Source organism: Natator depressus, chromosome 5 (assembly GCF_965152275.1).
Source record: "Natator depressus isolate rNatDep1 chromosome 5, rNatDep2.hap1, whole genome shotgun sequence".
Taxonomy (NCBI): Eukaryota; Metazoa; Chordata; order Testudines; family Cheloniidae; genus Natator; species Natator depressus.
In genome coordinates, this window is record NC_134238.1 from 44,257,627 (window position 1) to 44,275,056 (window position 17,430).

Consider the following 17,430-nt stretch of genomic DNA (forward strand, 5'->3'; position numbering starts at 1 on the left):
AATGGGAGCTGCAGGGTCGGCACAGCAGAGCCGCCTAGCTGAACCTCCGGGTAGGAGCTGGAGCGGGGGAACATGCTGCTGCTTCCAGGAGCCACTTGAGGTAAGCGCCGCCCAGAGCCTGCACCCCTGAGCCAGTCCCCCATGCCCCAACCCCCGCCCCAGCCCTGATCCCCCTCCCACCCTCTGAACCCCTCGGTCCCAGCCCAGAGCCCCCTCCTACACCCCAAACCCCTCATCCCCAGCCCCACCCCGGAGCCTACACCCCACCCTGCCCCGCCCCAGCCTGGAACACCCACATCCTGAACTCCTCATTTCTGGCCCCACCCCCGAGCCCACACCCCCTGCCGGTGTTCGCACCCCAACCCCAATTTCGTGAGCATTCATGGCCCGCCATACAATTTCTATACCCAGGTGTGGCCCTCAGGCCAAAAAGTTTGCCCACCCCTGATACAAGTGATTTGCATACCCAATTATTTTAGAAATCACAAGTCTGGATTAGTTTTGGTGAGAATTTCTTAAGATATAGTTTGTTGTTTATTTGTTTTTAAAAAGCATCGCAGTGTATTTTTTCAGCAGAGTACAGGAATCCTAGAGTGGATCATTCCTTGTCCACTCTTCCAGTCAAGAACATACAGTATAGCAAGAAGCAGGGATCGTCAGACTGTTATTTCCAGAGGAGTTGCATAGGATATGTCAGTGCAGAATGTGGCTATTATATGAAAATGCCAAAACCAGGTCCTCCTTGGTACTTGGAACTGGAAGTGTACCTTTTTTAAGCAGGCCTAAGCTTGACCTCATTAAAATTAATGGGAGAAGGATTTAGCCTTATATGTGTAATGAAAATAACAGTGAATGTGCTAGAAACATCTAGAATTTATATCTTGCAAACTGCCTGCTCTAATTGTTTTTGTACATTTCTCAAATTGATTAATTAAAAGGTGGAAGTCAAAAAAAATTTAGCAGTCATCCTTAGTGTGCCAGTGATTTGTATACTCAGTAGAGTTAACTGTCATCTATACAGTTAATCTGGAAGTGACCCGTTAAAACAATGCACATCTGTTATCAGGTCATACTCAAGGCTCTGATTATGCTTGCTGCATTAACCTTCATGCAAACTGTTTTTCCATTTATAAATGATTCATTTTTGGGAGTGTAGATTCCTCTGTAATTTTGAGTAGAAAGCACTGTGGAAATGAGAAATATTTAAATGAGTGGGTTTCTTCTTTCTTCATCCCTATTCCACCACAAGTAACTGAAGGGGAGTAATAGAAGCACCATGATAAATACTCCAGAAAAGAGAAGGGTGAAATGACGTGAGTTGAGTTCACTACAATAGGCACCATTTCAGTGCTATGTGATACTGTATTCCTCTGTGATGGACCGCAACCTTGTCGTGGTGGAGAAGCTTGCGTGGGCTAAAGACCCTCAGAGCTACATCATCTGGAGCTTTCATACTCCTGGTAGGGTCCCCCTTGGCAAGCAGATCTGTGGCGGGGCTCCTGACTAACCGCAGTCCAAACTTCACAAGACCCGAACAGTGGATGAGGTGCATACAGAGGACCTTTTAGTACTCTGTGGCTGTGAAGGTGGATGAGGGCTTCAGCAAGAGGCAGGCCCCTGGTTGTCTTGGATCTCCTTACTACTGGGTCAGGGTTTTCCTCCTGTCAACTGCCTGCGCACCAGTTTCCCTACGTTAAAAGATTTCACGCACAGGTCTCTGCCAAAGGGCTTGCACCTGCCCACACAAAGCCCTGTGGCGACGGATGAGTGCGGTGAAGACAGGAGCAGTGATTTCTGGGAATCTTTAGTCACAAATCTGCATGCAGGCGGCAGCTGTGTGACAGTCGTCTTGTGCTTGTATGAGAAAGAAGTTCATTTCAGTAGCAGCAGCTGTGACTGAGCAGGCCTTTTTAGGATCCCCTCTGCTCATCCCTAATGGGGGAGGGGCTAGAAAAGGTGCCTGACATAGGCTGTCTCACACTCTTCTGACTGGATGGCCGCATCCAGTGGGATCACTCAATTCCATGGCTGAAACAAGAGATATAAGGCAGTGAATTTCGCCACCTGGAACGTCCACACCCTTATGGACTCTCAGCACAGTGAATGCCCAGAAAGAAGAACTGCCATAATTGCCAGAGAACTGGCAAGACTCAACATTGACATTGCAGCTGTTAGTGAGACCCTCTGGGCCAATTAAAAGAGGATGGAGGTGGCTACACCTTCTTTTGGAAAGGAAAGTCACCTGAAGAGACATACAGATTCACGGGATTGGCTTTGCCATAAAAAATAAGATCGTCAGTCAGATTTTGGAGCTTCCCATGGTGATCGATGAGTATCTCATGACTCTTTGGCTCAAGCTCAGCAACAACCAATCTGCCACAGTCATCAGTGCATACACCCAGCACTTGATGATGAGGAAGATGACAAGGAGCAGTTTTATAGCACTCTTGATGCAGTCCTCGCAGACAAACTCATCCTCCTGGGAGATTTCAATGCCAGAGTCGGACCGGACTTCCAACTTTGGAGCAGCACATTAGGCAAAGAAGGGGTGGGAAATGTAAACCCCAATGGCATTCTCATCAGCAAATGTGTGGAGCATGATCTGCTCATCATAAATACCATCTTTAGGCAGAGTAACAAATTTGACACCACCTGGAAACATCTTCAGTCCAAACACTGGCACCTTCTTGACTATGTTATAGTCAGTGCCTGAGATTACGCTGATGTCCGTATAACATAAGCCATGAGAGGTACAGATCACTGTTGGACAGGCCATCGATTAATAAGGTCACTCTTGTATCTGCAGCTTGCTCCACCACACCACAAACACCCAAAGACTAAGCGAAAGCAGTACAACATGAAAGCACTTCAAGACCAAGCCAGCTGCGAGATGTTACAGCAACATCTATCAGAGAAACTCTCTGACTTGCCTGATAACATCATTGACATTCAAGAACACTGGGATCAACTTAAAAATACCATTCACAGTGTATGTGCTTAAACTATAGGATATTCCACTCATTAGCACCAAGACTCGGACGAAAACAACAAGGAAATCCTAGCATTAATTCAACAGAAAAGAACTACATTCTGTAACTGGCAAATGATTCCTCTAACCAACGAAAACATGAGGCTTATCATCTGCTCAAAGCTGAAGTCCAAAGGAGGCTACGTGACATCAAAAATAAGTGGTGGCAAGAGAAGGCCTCTGAGATCCAGGGTTTCATAGACCAGGATGACATGAGAAGCTTCTTTCAAGCAACAAAAGCTATATATGGGCGAAGCTCCAAAGGTCCAACCCTCTTATGTTCCCAGGATGGTTCCACCCGCCTCAAAGACAGTGAGGCCATTAAGCAACACTGGAAGGAGCACTTTGAGAGCCTACTAAACTGCGAATCCACGGTCTCTGAAGATACCATTCAGTCTTTTCCACAACGCTCAGCGATGGAATGCTTTGCTGATCCCCCATCTTCTGAGGAAGTCCGGTATGCCATCACCTAGACAAAAAATCACAAGGCTCCAGGCCCAGACGGCATCCCAGCTGAGGTTTTTAAAGCTGGTGGAACAATGCTCCACTGCAAACTTTGCCAACTCCTCGACAAAATCTGAACCTGCGAAGAAATTCCACCTGACTTTAAGAACACCCACATTGTTGCAATATTCAATAAAGGGGACAAATCTTTGTGCGGGAACTACAAAGGCATTGCCCTTCTTTCCATCGGAGGGAAGATCCTTGCCTGGATCCTATTAAACCACCTTCTGCCCCTTGCTGAGGAATTCCTCCCCAAATCACAGTGTGGCTTTAGGCCATCCCAAGACACAACTGACATGATCTTTGTGGCATGACAGATTCAGAAGTGCAGAGAGTACTCCTGAGGGCATTCTGCGCCAAAAAATTAAAAATTCTGCGCACATTTTAAAATTCTGCAAATTTTATTTATCAAATAAATGTGGAGGCTCCAGCATGGCACTGGGGAGCACAGGCCACTGGCTGCGCAGAGGTGGGAGATCACTGTCCAGCTCCTCCCTCCGGGACTCGGACTCAGTGGTTTGGCTGCACCCAACTCTAAGGACCAAGTCAGCCCCAGAAACACCCCAGGGTCCTGCCCCTCTGTGCCAGGTGCACCAGGAGTGGGCAGGCAGACTCAGCAAGGCAGGATCCAAGTGTAGAGGGGGTTAGTGTGAGAGGATACAGGTGTGGGTTGAGAGGGTTCTGTGTGGGGTAGTCTGGGTGTAGTGGCTCAGTGGGGGATCCAGGTGCAGGGAGGGTCTTGTTGTAGGTTCTGGATGTAATGGTAATGGGACTCTGCAGGGGGGTCCAAGTGAAGGTGGCTGGGGCTCAGCAGGGGAGGGGGTCTGAATGTCGGGGGGGATAGAGCTCAGCAGGGGGGTGCGGGTGTGGGAGGCTCAGTGTGGGATCCAGATGCTGAGGGAGTGGGGCTCAGTGAGGTGGGGATCCAAGTGAAGCTGGTTGGGGCTCAGTGAGGTGGGGATCAGGTGCAGGTGGCTTATCAAATTGATCTAGTGCAGAGGGAGTGGGGCTCATCAGGGGGTTCTGAGTGTGGAGGGGTGAGGCTCGGTGAGAGGGTCTGGGCATGAGGGGTTCTAGATGCATGGGGTTGGGCAGATGGGGGAGCAGATCCCTGTACAGGGATCCCGCCCCCGGCAGCTGAGGAGCAATGAGAGCAGGAAGCAGTGGGGAGGGAGTTTGCAGAGCTTCCTGCAGCCAGGGGAGAAATTCGGGGGTGGGTCTGACCCAGCCCCGGATGCCATGCAGAGGAAGAGGAAGCCCCGTCCTCCCCAACCCAGCCAGGACTAGCAGCTGAGCCCAGCGCAGGGTAGGGACCACCATTCGGGTCTTCCCCAGTCCCACTCCCTTCCCCACAGTGATTTACCTCTCTGCCAGCTGCCCTGGGCACCCGAAACATACTGCTGGGGAAGGTTGCATGACCACTCTTGTGGCTTCCCTTTGCTTCCCTGTCAGAAAGTCATTTTTCTGTAGGAAAGCAAAGAAATCTGCGGGGGGACATAAATTCTGTATATGCGCAGAATTCCCCCAGGAGTAGGAGAGCAACACCAGTAACTGTTCATGGCATTCATTGATCTAACCAAGGCCTTTGACTCTATCAATCATGATGCCTTATGGAAGGTGCTGTGTAGGTTTGGCTGTCCACAGAAATTCATTTCCATCATCAGACTACTCCATGATGGGATGACTGCCACCATTCTGTGCACCGGCTCAGAGACCAAACCATTCATCATTCGCACTGGTGTCAAGCAGGGCTGTGTCATTGCTCCAACACTCTTCTACATTTACCTTGTCCTGATCCTGATTCTCATGTGACTGCCTTCCTGATGGAATTGGGATTGAGTATCATATGGATGGTCAACTCCTGAATCTCCGATGTTTCCAAACAAAATCTAAGATCATGAGAATTGGCATCACTGATCCTTCAGTATGAAGATGACTGTGTCATTCTTGCACACACAGATGCCAACCTGGAAAGTACCCTAAATTTTTTTGCCGATGCCTATCACAGCCTGGGTCTCTCTCTGAACATTGGGAAAACCAAGGTACTCTATCAGCCCTCACATGCACAAATTACCCTTCGTACTCCACAAATCACCATCAGCGGAGAATCCCTGGAAAATGTGGACCATTTGCCATACCTCAGCATCCACCTCTACCGAACACCCAGCATTGACACAGAAATTGAATACAGAATCCACTGTGCCAGCGCATCCTTTGGAAGACTACTCAAACAGGTCTTCCATGATAGGGACCTGCAAACAGGCACCAAGATCTTGGTTTACAAGGCAGTTGTCATCCCCACCCTTCTATATGGGTGTGAGACCTGGATAACCTATAGATGACATCTCAAGCAGCTGGAGTGGTTTCAACAAGCTACCTCAGGAGGATTCTCAGGATCATCTGTGAAGACTGGCGCACTAACATCAGCCTTCTCTCTGCAGCCAACATCAGCAGTATAGAAGCACAAGTCATGAAACACTAATTCCACTGGTCTGGCCACTGTGTACATATGCCTGATACTTGTCTCCTGAAGAAGTACTCGTCTATCTGTTAAGTCAGGGAAGAAGGGCTCTCGGAGGGCAGTGGAAGAGCTTCACACACATACGGAAAGTACACCTTAAAAGGGAGGCATTAACCCAACAAACTGGGAGGACGCAGCACAGAACAGAACACAGTGGGACCACACCATACAGCTCACTTTGAGAACAGTTGTGCTCATGAGACAGAGAAGTGACAAAGGAGGAAAGAAAGGGAACAACAGTCCAGCCAACAACTATGTCTCCTCCAAGAGTACACCTGTCACTTCTGTGGGAAAATCTGCAGGACACGAATTGGGCTCCTCAGCCACTTAAAAACTCACCAATGAGCCCCCTTTACAGACATCATCCTCACATCGAGGGATAGCCAAAGATACTGTATTCCTCCAAACTGTGGGTCACAGTTCTCTCATGGGAAATTTAAAGGTGATTCAGCAAAGAAGATGGTCGCAGTGGGGGTGATTTGGTGTTCACATAGTTTAGTGCTGGCAGATTCCCATCTTTGTGTCATTATTTTATTACATGGAGATCTAAAGATACGAATTTTTGATCTATTTTAATAAATCAGATGGAACTTTTCTTTGTCAGTTTTCAGTCTGAACATCCAATAATACATCAGCATGGGCAGGAAAGGCTTGATTCTGTAAAGTTATGTTTATTTATTCAGCCATTACATATTTCTGTGTGGTGTATAGGATTTTGGTCAGAGTGTGGTCCCAGGTAACAAGGGAGACAAAGTTGGCACTGAAACTAGTTGGCTTGTGTTAGCTACGGAGCTGTAGCCATTTTCTTTAATAAATGTGTCCCATGTAATTGGGACTGTGATTCCATATAGCATGACATCTTTTATCTGCAATAACTTATATAAAACACAAACCCCACCATATCGTCCAACCCCTTTCATTAGAAAAACATTGTGAACACGTAAATTAAATATGTTGCAGTCTGAATGGAAGGGAGGGGTAGGCTGAATATACAGGCACTTGTTTGAGGAGTTACGCAGAAATTATTGCAATACTACTGAAACAGTCATTTACTCTGATTTGTCCTCTTGTTTCCTTATTTCCCTGGGCAGGACTCTCCTCTCTACAGAGATCTTTGAAGCTGGGATTCAATCTGAATCTCTTTTGTTATCATCTCTAAATGCTCCAATTTACCCAGTAACATGGGAAAGTCCCCCCAGTCATATTCAAGGCTCAGTTGTGTGTCTGTGCACCAGCTTACCTGCACTTTCTCTTTCTCACATTGACCCTTCCACTCTCTTCCTAGCTTCATTCACACATATATTGCCAGAGTGGTACTGCTGGTCTGTCACTCAAGCAGAAGACTGCCTCCTCCAGGAGGCTGCCAGAAGGGCTCCTCCGTTCCCACAGGATATTTTCCCTGATCTACTTGTGAGAATCCAGGGAGCTGCTGTTCCGCTTTAGCGAGGCTGAGGAAGAGGGCTTCAGCTGATACTGGGTAGGATGTGGCAGTGGAGGTGTATTAGATCCTGTGGGGAGGAGAACACACCCTGACACAGAACACCTTAGTGGGTAGGGAGGAAAATGCCACCTCCACACCTTGGAGCAGAGGGACCAAAGAGGAATGTGGTAGACTACTGTCACTCTTGCAGATGGCTTTTGTGTCCAAGCAGGATACAGGATCCCAGTGAGAGGCAGGGCCACAGAGGTCTGTGTAATGATGTGCCAATGGTCTAGATTATTTCATTGCATCTTGAGGCAAGTAATGGCATCCTGGCTCAGACTACTGATGGGGCCAGTTTAAACAGCCACTTCTGCAGTATACTGGATTTTATTGCACATGTAATTCTCCTGTCATTGGAATACTGGGTCTTATAGGTCTCAGATCTAGACAAAAAAAGAGGAAAAAATATCTGATTGTTTCATGTTTGTGGACAAGAAATAATATTTGCCAAAAGGTTTGATTTAATCTGTATTTTTATATAATGTTTAATTGACAAGAAAACAAGTGAAGACACATTTAAATACTTGCATCTATAACCTTGTCGCAGAGCTTGTATAATCATTCATCATCATTATCTTTCACTTTTTCAGCCAGCAGACTTCATAGGAAAGCAAGCACTGAAGCAGATTAAAGAAAAGGGCCTTAAACGGCGACTGGTGTATCTCACCTTGGAAACAGCTGGCGTTGATCCAGAGGGAAATGAAAGTGTGTGGCATAATGGCAGAGTAAGTACTATACATCACTTTACAAGAAACTAAAATTCATTCTCTAGGACTGGAATCCCACTTTGTGTTTCAGGTTACTTTTACTGGAACAGGACAGTTTGGGACAATAATATAATTTTTGAATTTCCATGTACCATGGCAGGTTCTAATTGTACACAAGAGTTTGAAATATAGAATCTCTAAATTAGAAATGGAAAAACCTCCAGTATTAGGTCACCTATTCTATCCTCTTGCAAGTACAGGATTCTACTTACAGTATATTTCAAAATTATTTGCATAAAAGAAAAGAACAAAACCACAAACCAACGTTTAGGCCACCAGGCCATCTAAGTACAGAGTAGATGATGAAACAGCCATTAACAGTTAATAAAAATATTCAGCATGAATATAAAATGTAAATAGCATTTGTTTCAGGTGAGATCTTAATCAAATATAATAGGAATTTAGCATCCTGTTGGTAATTTTTCCAGTGGTTCTTTGGGAGTAAGAAATTCCTAACTTACCTGATAGCACCAAAAATGGAGAATGCTATGAACTGTATGACACAAATGAGACCATGTATATTTGACTGTTGATGTTAGGGACACAAAAATATTTAAAGTATTCAAAATAGTGTAAGGTGTATTTTTAAAAGTAGAAGTTAGTATGGTACAAAACCCATTGAGTGTTGGAAATAAGGATAAATGTTTTGTTTTGTTTTTTTTCAGGTTGTTGGCAACACCACATCTGGAAATTACAGCTACAGTACCCGGCAGAGTCTGGCTTTTGCATATGTCCCCACAGAACTCAGCAAAGTTGGACAGAAGCTGGAAGTTGAACTGCTAGGAAAAAATTATTCAGCAACTATTGTAGAGGAACCACTGGTTCTGACCGAACAAACAAGAACACGCCTTCAGAAAAAGGGTGGGAGTGTCAAGGTGTAAACCCAGAAGGCAGTTACAGTAAATTCTCCAATATCAATTGGTTTGACTTACAACCATGAAATACAAAGGAGTCAAACTACTCTGGTTCCCAATCATTAAGGGTGAGATTCTCATTTGCCCTATACATCCATGTAGGGGATTAAGGGGATTTAAGATGGCCCCTTGATTCATTGAGTGGACTACCCACATCACTGCTCTGAGCACAGGGGGAGGAGAGCAGGCTCCTGTGGACACGTGCTCCCCCATCCTCCCAATGCTTGTGGACAGGAAGCGGGTAAAGAATCAACGGTCATTACTCAGCTTCTCCACACTCTCGCAAGCAGAACTGAGCTGGTGCAAGGGGGAAGTAGTCTGCTGTTAGTATGAGCCAACAGCAAATTATTTCCCTTCTTTCAGGGTCACTTTTCTTTCCCTGGTATGCTCCTGGGGCAGTGCAGCTACACATTGCCCTTTCCCTGTAGTCTTGGCAAAGTCACAGCCTTGTCCCCAAAGGAATAGTTACTTAGTTCCACATGGACACATTCTGAACAAAACTGAAGTTGCTCTTGAACATTGGCTTTAGAAATTATTTTTTTAAAATTCAAACTGAGTAGATAATATTTTTTCTTCAGCTGTGTTATTCTGGAAGAACTTTTGGTGGAAGATAGAAATTCAGTCCTTCCTAATCAAGAAATTCTAGAAAGGCCACTCTTCCTATTGATTGAGTATTTTGCCATGGATCAGCTAGTAGACCATATGCAACATTATTCAACATACACAATATTACTGCTCAATTTCTGGACACAATCAAAACGTACAAATTCTTGCACCATTTTTTGTTTAGTTCTTCCTTTCTCGGTTAAAAATTAAGCGATGGTGACAATGTGTTGTCATATACAAATAATAAGTGAACATATGTATTTAAACTGCAGTATTTCATTCAGTGTTGTTTTTGATCATCTCAATAAGCAAGATTTTGGATACTGTAGGAGAATATAAACATTGGAAATGTATTAAATTATTATAATAAACTTGTTAATTCCATAAAATATTCAGCATCTACTGAGACACAACATGACCATAATAATGCCATCCTAAAAAACCTTTTTAAAGGCTAGAATATTTGTTCAGATAGCACTCAACATTAGGCTGTTGATAGTCCTTTTCAAAGATCGTTGACACAGAAAAAGGGCCCAAAAGTGCATAGCCTTCCAAAGGAATTGGAACCTTCTAAACCTTCAGCAAAGAAGCAGAGGATAAATAGAATATGCCAGTGGAAACACTGTTTGAATAATGAGCACCTACATTTGTCAAAGATTTAATGCAAGTTGACATTACATTTTGCAGTTCAGAATATCCTTTTACAAAGCAGGTCAAACTAAAGTATAAGAGCTGACAGGCTTGCACATAGAGCTATCTTGAGTGAAAAATCCATTTGGAAATTATTCTCTGTTATATATTCATAAGTGATTTAGGGCCATTTTGCTGAACGAATCAGAGATTTTTTTTTTCCTAAAGGTGACATTATTTGTAACTGAACACTTTGTATACGTTACTTTGCAACTTTTTCCCCCCTCTGGTCTTTAAAGAAAACTAGAATACAAAACAAAGCACTGCGATTTTATTTAGAGCAAGGGAAAAAACCCCTAGGAACACAGGGTATTTCTCAAGAACATCCAAATTCACTATTCACTGATATGCTGGAATGTAGAGTACAGTAATTACTTTAAAAAGAAAAGGAGGACTTGTGGCACCTTAGAGACTAACAAATTTATTTGAGCATAAGCTACAGCTCACTTCATCGGATGCATTCAGTGGAAAATACAGACTGAATGCGTCCAATGAAGTGAGCTGTAGCTCACGAAAGCTTATGCTCAAATAAATTTGTTAGTCTCTAAGGTGCCACAAGTCCTCCTTTTCTTTTTGCAGATACAGACTAACAGCTGCTACTCTGAAACCAGTAATTACTTTGAGGCTCACACTTTTATCTTCCTTATAGGCTACAGTACACAGAAACATTTATCAAACAATTGTGGAAGTCACCTCTGCTTCAGCAGTGACTTCCTCATTTACATGTTGAAGCTAGATGCAGGGTTGCAGTTTCCTGGCTGGCTTGGGAAAAGGTGCTCTGAACAATGTGTGGACCAGCCAGTTGGAATGCAGGAGCTGGAGAATGCCACTAGCTTCTTTCACTACCTTGTAAGGCCTGGGCAAAAGCTAACCAATTGCAATCCATGTTCTCAAAGGAGTTCAGAGACTGTTCACTGTATGCATGTCTGGGGATGCATAGTACTCCAACTGGGGTGAGGAGATGAGGCAGGTCTGTAGACCAGCTGCACTGCAGGGATCCATTCTATGATTCAACATTCATGTTCTGCCTTCTGCACTGTGTATTCAACTACACATCTGCACTATCCTGTACTTGGATAAATGGCTAAAAAGCCCCAACTCGGTAAACACTTAAATGTGAGCTTAAGTTTAAGCATGTACTTAAGTCCATCCCTGTTCAGCAAAGAACTTAAATATACACTAAGTGCTTTGCTGAATTGGGAGCCAAGACCCAAAATTTGCCCTTCAGAATCCTGGAGCACAGAAAGATCCAGCAAGCTCTAAAGACTGTGAGGATTTACACTCTAAAGAGGGAACTAGCCCAATACTGCAGAAAGTAAATACTGATCACTTCCCCTTCCTGGATGCTTTCCATTGTCAGCCAACAGGTCTTAAGTTTTGTCTGGATTGTTTCTCAGCCAGTTAACTCTCATCTATTTTTAAGTCTGAGGCAAAGGATGGGGGAACAGAACAACTGTGGGAAAAGATATAAAGTAGAGTAGTATCTCAGCATACTGGTGATAGGCCAAAACATCTCAATGTCCCTCATTGGCCTTAACTGTGACAAATGGGATACCGTAGGGAGCTCGCTGCAAGGATAACTAGCTACAACACCACTCCTTGGCATCTTCCAGAGGAAAGAGTGGAACTACCACGTTGCGTCCATACTGTAACTCCCACTTGTAAGTCAATGACTCATAATCAATTATGTGAAAGGCTGTTGATAGTAGTGTTTAACATGAAACAAAACAAAAGAGGAACTCACTCATTTTGACAGGTTTCAGAGTAACAGCCGTGTTAGTCTGTATTCGCAAAAAGAAAAGGAGTACTTGTGGCACCTTAGAGACTAACCAATTTATTTATCACGAAAGCTTATGCTCAAATAAATTGGTTAGTCTCTAAGGTGCCACAAGTACTCCTTTTCTTTTCACTCATTTTGGTGGCTGTCATCACTTGTCTAGATATGTAGTGTTGTATCATCTTGTGGTCACAGGATGCAGCAAGAGGACGTGAATGGGAACAAAACTGTATCTGAAACACATTTTTGTTCCAAGCAGATTAATTAAACAAGTGTATATAGATGGAAAGATTGTAATGGCTTTCTGCACCCCTATTTCTAGCAATGCCACCATTTAAACTTAAGTGGGGTAGAAAATTTGTAATAATGTAAAAAGAGACAAGACTTGGAGGGCCAGAGATTCTTTAGAAATACCCAATTAAATATCCTGCATATGAAAAGATTAAGGTATTTTTGAGAGACAGACTTTGTAATAATATAATATGTGTCATTTACCTTTTTTTATACCAGTATTAAGATCCAGAGAAACTTTTGGACATTACTCGTATACCTGAATTACTGTACTCAGCTCTTATATACCAGGATGAGATGTGCCTTAGAAATACTTTATACAGAATTAGAAAAAATATGGATTCCATAATTTTGTCCATCTCTATAATGATTTCATTACCATGGATCTCAGTGTAGTATTTATTATATGGTATCTGTCTGAAACCAGCTTGACCCGAAGGACACAGAAAATATATGTTGGCCCAGAGTTGCCTTCAGCACTGCCATTTCCAGTCCCTGTTGATGTCTGCGGTCTTGTAGAAAATTCTCTGATCTTGATAATATTTTCTCCGGATCTTTCAAGTGGAAATAGAACTAGCAGGTTACTGACAGTAGCACTATCCAGCCCTTGACTGTGCAGAATAAACTGTTTGCTATGTACGTTTGAGTCAATTTAATTTGGTGTTTGAACTTCTGTGTTATCAGAAGATTCAGACAAGAGAGCAGAGACTTTTGGAGGAGTGGGATAAATAATTAACAACTTAATAAACTCTCCTAATGGAGGATGTTTACTCAGCTACATCTGAGGGAAGGGAAGAGAGTGGAGACCTTTTGAAAAGAGACAGAGGTATTATGAATTCTTTATATCTAAGCTATGTTTTCAACAAAACCGCACACAGGTTCAAAATAATTAATTGTAATGAACAAGAGTTCTTTGCAATAGGTAAATCTTGCAAATAATGACATTCAACCCGTTAGTAAAAAGATAGCTAACTCAGCAATGCAATGAACTAAAGATGAAGGCAGGCAAAAGTCAGAAGTTCCCAAACTTTTTTTATAATGTGGACCACATGTTAACAAAGAGAAAGTCTTGTGGGTTCCTCCACTCCCATTCATGGTCAAATAACGCTGTGTCAACTACAGCATTACAAGGAAAAGGAATATTAAGAAAGTATTGTTGCCCATTTTTCCAACAGTGGTGGTGTAGTCTGACACTAGCATCTCCTTTCTGCTGAGCGCTAGCAGATGTCCAAGGCTTTGCAGGTCAACTTTCCAGTGGAGGAGAAATCAGCAACATAAAGTCAGGGTAGAGTCTAAGTGTGACTTTTTTATTTTCACATCATACCTGAAACAAAGGTGGCCAAACAGCATGCAGTCAATCCCTTCTTCCCAGAATCTCAGCCCAACACCAATGTCTGGTTCCCAGAGAGCACTGCTACCTCAGGAATTGACTCTAACCTGTGACCAAGGCAGAAAACAAACACCCCGGCTGCTTGCCCAGAACCCTCTCCAGCAGCCACTGCTTTCAACAAAACCTGCATAACAAAAACTAATGCAGCACATCTTCCCAAGACCGAACATTTGCTGACATGAGAAGAAAAACTTGTGACTATGTAAAACAGTGCCAACTGCTGCAACAGCATTTATGTATTCTTAATTGTCTTTAATGTCAAACAAGTTTAATCATACTGTCTGATTTTGCTTTTAAATTCATCTCCTCCTCCCTTCTGTTCCATTCCTCTCTCCTCTGAACATTGCTTTTTCGTCTGGACCTCCTCTGCCCCAAACATGATCTGCCAGCCATCTAGTCCTCTTCTCCCTGCCCTGGCCTGGCTAGCTGATTCTCTTTTCTTCTGGACACTTCTCTCCTATGCCTCTTGTTAGCTTGTTTAAAGTTGCTTATACAGGGCTCCAGTTTCTACCAGCTGTATAAGCAGCTAGAAGCAATAAGGACAGTCAGCGCCAGGTGCCCAGCTACACATCACAGTCCACCCCTAGTCCACAGACCACACTTTGAGAACCAGAGAGATAAGTCTGAACATGCTAATAAAGATATATTATTGCCTTATGCTGACTTCTTCAAATGACTATAAATCATGGATCTCTCAATTACACAGAAAGTTGCTAGCCATGGAAGGAAACTGACAAGGTATTTGACCCTAACAGAGATATCTTTTCCTACAACTTCATGATAACATTTCATTGAACTTTTTGTCTTTCAGTGTCACTGTATTTTTATGCTCCTGGGGCTCTACACACACTGCTTATTGTCATATATAAATTAATTAAAAATGTGGTGTCAGAAGGCACTACTATAATCTTCAAACCAGAAGGAAATCCCTTGGGATTTGTTTATATACATTCTGGAAACTTTGTGCACCTGGCCAATGGGACCTTATTCACAGGAACAGCAATTTGCCTTTTACAGAGGGTTGCTGGTCAGGGAGGGGGGGAAAAATCAGGTTAGAGTCTGTCAAACTCAATTTTCTTCCTAGTTTTACTGATTAATTTTATTTTTCAATATGGATTTTCCTCTTTTACCCACTGGCTGTACTGGCTTGGGAGTTTACACGAGCACAGTTTCAGCTAATTGTCAGACACATGACTGTTTGATCTGTAAATGGAAACTGAAATTCTTGAACAAATGATAAATTAAGCAGAGGTTGTAGCTATTTCTGCTCTTTCACAGAACCCACAATGTTGGCTTTTACATCAAGATGATAATTTGGTAAATAAAGTCAGCAGTAGTTTATTATATTTACTCAGGTTGCCTGAGAAGATTTTCCTGCCTGAAAAAATAACTCTGTTGACATAGCTGTTATTTCTGCTGCTGGGTTGCTTCACTTCCCACACATTAACAGTCACAAGTAATACGTTATAGCAATGAAACTGGCTGAGCTTCCTTCATTGTGCATGTGGACACAGCATTAAATAATGGCCCAGATACCCCTACCCAGGGATTACATCATGCCATCCGTTTAAAGGAGAATTCTGCCATTTACTTGCATGGAGACAAAAAAAGCTCTTTGAAACAGAACCTTGAAAACAGTTTGTGGGGAATGTAGCTTAAAATAGATGGTATGATTTGGCCCACAATTTTTAATTTTTACTATTGTGTTAAATAAACATTCAAATTGTTAAGTAAAAAGAGATAGTCCACACAAATCAGTAACATCTTTAAACCTTCCACTGAAAAAATAAAAGGTAAAGAACATATCAAACCAAATATACTTCTCTTTCTTATCCTAATAGCATCATGAGCTTTGTCTGTATATATATCTATCTGCATTGCTAATGTGCCCACCTCTGTAGTGCCAAGGTGTTATCTACACAAATAAAGACATCCCTACAACCATTTAGTTAGATTAAATTCATACAGTTTTAGCATATTAAAACTTGGGGAAAGCAACAAACAAAACTTTTACAGTTCCCAGCAAAGAACAGTTGTGAACCCAATGTGGCAGAGGAGAGATTGACATGGAGAGATTCATTCTATGCCAGTGATGAAAATATGAAGTAATCCAAGAAATATATTTCTTTAAATTGTTAGAAATGCTGAAAGACTTTCCATTAAAGAGTGAAGAAGCAAAATCGTTTGTATATGTTGATTAAAAAGAAAACTTGTGCATAACCCTGTGGGCAAGGAAAGAGTGGTAGAAATAACACTGTAGCAACCTGCTCCCAGATCAGGAATAAACAGCAATAACAAATTGGGGATGAATCCCAAATGCATTCTGAAGATGCTTAATATAGTTTATCTACCTCTGGAAGAGACCTGAGATTTCTATCCAAAATATTTGTGTAGTTCCGAAACTGTGGTCAATGGAGTACTTTCTGGTGGTCCACAGAAAGCAGTTTGGACACATAGGCCCAGATCCTCCAAAGTATTTAGGCACCTAACTCCTAATTAAATCAGCCTTTGAGGATCTGGGTCATAGTGAAGGCTCTCTTCCTTGTTTCCAACTTTTGTATCACATTTAAAGAAGCTGAAGTTACATTAAGTACTTTCTTAATATTTTTTTTCCATTAGAAGCCACAGGGATGTTATTAGATTGCAAATGGGAGGAGAGGTAGTCCACCCACCCACTCATGAACGCGAGGGGAATTGGTCATGAGATAATCTCTCTATTAAGATGTAGTAGTCTGCACTATGAAAATGTTTGAGAACCCATGCTTTATTTGTATCATGAGTGTTGTCAAAGTGAACAAAATGCCTCATATATCTCTGGCATATCTCCTTGAAGGGTTATGCGCTGTCTCCTCATCACTTTTTAATGGAAAATCTTTTATCATTTCTGGAAATTTGACAAAATACTTGTCTCACACTTTGGGACATTGGATTAGAAAGTGTCTCTCCATCTCAATCTCTTTTCTGTCACATTGGTTGCACATTGGTTACTCTCTGAGTTTGCACTGTACTCTGTGTCTCTCAATTTCTAACAGTTTATAATCACCCACTTTGTATTTGAAGAGAGACTGCTAACGTGATGGCTCTGTATAGAGATCTGTAGCCATCTGTCTTTTTATTTTTGATTTGTTCTTCCCAGAGATTAGCACATTTGGTGTTTTTTTAAGTTTTTGAGCTAATTATTTTACCATCACTCAGTTTCAAGTGGGATTGTCTGTTGATCTGGAGGGATAGCATGTTAAGGCCTGGGAATGATATAGTTGAGTGGATTATTGTGAGGGGGTAGTCTACCCTTAAAGGCAGTAGGGCCTAGTGGTTAGCCCACCCTGACACTTGGTATGGCCTTTTAAGAATTTGAAATGTCCAATAGAAACATATGAAGACCTAAAGGGGGATAGACATCGAGAGGAAGAGGTCCTAGGAAGGAGTAGAAGAAGTTAGAAGACATACAGCGACCAGGAG

The 17,430-nt window shown here is 42.7% G+C and overlaps 1 protein-coding gene across 1 annotated transcript in view; it reads left to right on the forward strand.

The window, feature by feature from the left end:
• The window catches only part of DMGDH (dimethylglycine dehydrogenase), a 69,209-nt gene extending 58,342 nt beyond the window's left edge, over positions 1 to 10,867 (forward strand). Inside the window, exons 15-16 of the mRNA XM_074952672.1 lie at positions 8,127 to 8,261; positions 8,969 to 10,867. Of these exons, the coding sequence (XP_074808773.1) occupies positions 8,127 to 8,261; positions 8,969 to 9,184 (351 nt within the window). The 3' untranslated portion in view covers positions 9,185 to 10,867. The remainder of the gene's footprint in view (positions 1 to 8,126; positions 8,262 to 8,968) is intronic.
• Positions 10,868 to 17,430: the final 6,563 nt, after the last annotated feature.